Source organism: Thermobia domestica, chromosome 1, assembly GCF_964235325.1.
Source record: "Thermobia domestica chromosome 1, izTheDome1.hap1.1, whole genome shotgun sequence".
Classification (NCBI taxonomy): domain Eukaryota; kingdom Metazoa; phylum Arthropoda; class Insecta; order Zygentoma; family Lepismatidae; genus Thermobia; species Thermobia domestica.
Genome location: NC_137454.1, coordinates 247,018,546 through 247,021,527, shown reverse-complemented (window position 1 = coordinate 247,021,527; position 2,982 = coordinate 247,018,546). Strand labels below are relative to the sequence as shown.

Genomic DNA, 2,982 nt, shown 5'->3' with positions numbered 1-2,982 from the left:
CACTGTTAGGAGTATATGCGTCACTGTTAGAATATATGTATTACTGTTAGACTGTGTATCACTTAAGAATAGGTGTGTCACTCTTAGTAGTATATGTATTACTGTTAGGAATATATGTGTCACTGTTAGAGTATGTGTATCACTGTTAGGAGTATGTGCGTCACTGTTAGAGGATGTGTATCACTGTTAAGAGTATATGCGTCACTGTTAGAATATGTGTATTACTGTTAAGAGTATATGCGTCACTGTTAGAATATGTGTATTACTGTTAGAAATATGTGCGTCGCTGTTAGCAGTATTTGCATCACTGTCAGGAGTATGTGTATCACTTTAAGAGTGTTTCATCATTAAGCGAAAACAAACAAAAGATATAATCTGCTACTTGACAATGTACTGTTTCATATAGTATATAAGTAACTAATATCTGGTGTAGTAAAAAGTAATCCATTATTTGGCCAATAGATGGCTTCAGTGATCTGTATCTCGCGTTGTATAAGTCCGATCAGGTTCAACGTACTACAAGCACTGTTCAGATAGTTGTGATGAGTTGACTCAGTATTGTGAGAGCGCGACTCAAAATGGACATTAGCAAAGAGAAAATACGCTATATTTTACAGTTTTTCTTCGATAAAGGCGAAATCACAAGTCAGGCGGCTGCAAATGTGAATAGTGTTTATGGTCCTGATACTGTAACAGCCAATCACGCGCAATTTTGGTTTCGTCGATTCCGTTCCAGTAATTTTGACGTCAAAGATGCACCACGCACTGGAAGGCCAAGTGTAGAAAATGCCGATAAAATCATGGACATTGTCGCGTCCGACCGTCACGTAAGCACTGTGTCGATTGCCCAAGAGCTAAACATTGCACAAAAAACCGTGTGGAACAATTTGCATAAGTCTGGATACAAAAAGAAGCTTGATATGTGGGTGCCACACGAGTTAACGCAAAAAACCTCATGGACCGAAATCGCAACAAAATCGACCCATTTCTAAAGTGGTTGGTGACTGGCGATGAAAAGTGGATCACTTACGACAACGTCACGCGAAAACGTTCGTGGTCGAAGCGCGGTGAGCCGGCGCAAACGGTGCCCAAACCAGGATTGACGGCCAGGAAGGTTTTGCTGTGTGTTTAGTGGGATTAGCAGGGAATTATCTACTATCAGCTGCTCCCCTACGGCCAAACCCTTAACTCGGAACTGTACTGTCAACAATTAGATCGTCTGAAGACAGTAATCGACCAGAAGCGGCCAGCTTTGGCCAATAGGAGAGGCATTGTGTTCCACCAGGACAACGCCAGGCCACTCACATCGATAGTGACTCGCCAGAAGCTCCGAGAGCTTGGTTGGGAGGTTCTTATTCATCCACCTTATAGTCCGGACCTGGTACCGAGTGATTACCATCTGTTCCTCTCCATGGCGAGCATGTTTGCTGGTGAAAATGTCGCTTCAAGAGAGGCTTGTGAAAATCGACTGTCTCATTTTTTTGCCGCTAGGGACAAGGGTTTCTATGAGAGAGACATCATGATATTACCTTCCAAATGGCAACACGTTATCGAACAAAACGGCGCGTATGTGACCTAAATCGGATCATTCTAACTATGGTAAGTCAAGCCTTCAATGTCATGCCAAAATAATGGATTACTTTTTACTACACCAGATATGTTCCAACAGAATAACTATTTCTGTGGCCTACCGGAGGTTAAACGCCGCATTCACAAAAGCTCTCCATTGTCATCTCTCCGTAGCCAACTGAATCCGCTAACTTTGTATTTCTATTTCTCCGAGACACATCTTTATTTTGTCCTCCTATCTGCACCTAGGTCTTTATGTTTGTATTTTGCCGATTGGATTCCTAGTTATAATTTTGAAAACATTTATTATTTATTCCATCCTGATTACATGACCTGCCCTCCTGAACTTCCTTGACTTAATGTCCATTCAATATTAGGAAAACCGTTTCTCGTGATGAAGTTTCTGGCCTGAACTGTGCCGTTCCTTGTTATGAAGTTTTAGTATTTCTGTCACTTTTAAGTTAGAATTTTCACCCTTATATTTTATTTTCGAATACTTACAGTTTGTGTTGTGTCCTCAAAGTAAGCGACCATGTTTCGTAACCATACAGTACATCAAACATAATTATACGTAGTTTGATATATTTTAAACTTTAAATTATTCGACAGAATTCGTGAAAACAAAGAATTTGAACTGAATAATAATCCTAATTCCTTCTTCCTTTGAGATTAATTTCTTCGTGGATGAAGTTTTGGTCTCAATGTTGGTCCTAGATAAATATCCACTTTGTTGAAAGTATTGTTTGATATTTTAAAGTATTCATAACTTTACCGGTATTAAGTATTAAGTATTTACGGTCACACCGAATTTCCATGTAATATTTTCCTCTGGATGTTTAAGTAAAAAATGAAGTAGGCGAGGATGATAAAGGATTTAGTATTCTTCGGAATGAGTTTAAAAAAGTTATATTTGAGATTAAGAATGGAAAGGCAACCAGGACAGGTAATATACCAATTGAATTCACTAAGAATATGGGAGACAAGGGCACGAAAGAATTGTTTCGACTGTGCAATCCCAGGAGCGTGGCCAAAAGACTTCCTGAAGATGATCATGATACCAATGGCTAAGAAATCGAACCCAAAGAAATGTGAAGATTATAGAACTATTAGTCTCATATCTCACAAGGGAACCTTCCGAAAATGATAGTTGCAGTGAAAGATGTGGCCTATGCCAATTGAAAGAGCTGTAACAGAGATGAGCATTCCCAAAAAATTAGCTACCCATAGCAATAGGTTCAAGAAATACGAGGGCTGCTATATATATTTCTGGCCTAATAATGAAAATACGAATATTTATCAACGAAAATGGTTTTATTGTTTTTCAAAATATTCTCCATCAAGATTTATACACTTTTGCATGCGCTCAAACCAATTTTCGAAGCACTTTTTCCACTCCGATTGAGACACCTCCAA

General features: G+C 39.0%; 1 protein-coding gene across 1 annotated transcript; it reads left to right on the top strand.

Moving 5' to 3' along the window:
* The first annotated feature begins 578 nt into the window (after positions 1 to 578).
* Positions 579 to 992, top strand: LOC145679319 (histone-lysine N-methyltransferase SETMAR-like). Its single transcript, XM_081749906.1, has one exon. It carries the CDS (start codon positions 579 to 581, stop codon positions 990 to 992), a length of 414 nt encoding a protein of 137 aa, XP_081606032.1.
* The last annotated feature ends 1,990 nt before the right edge of the window (positions 993 to 2,982 follow it).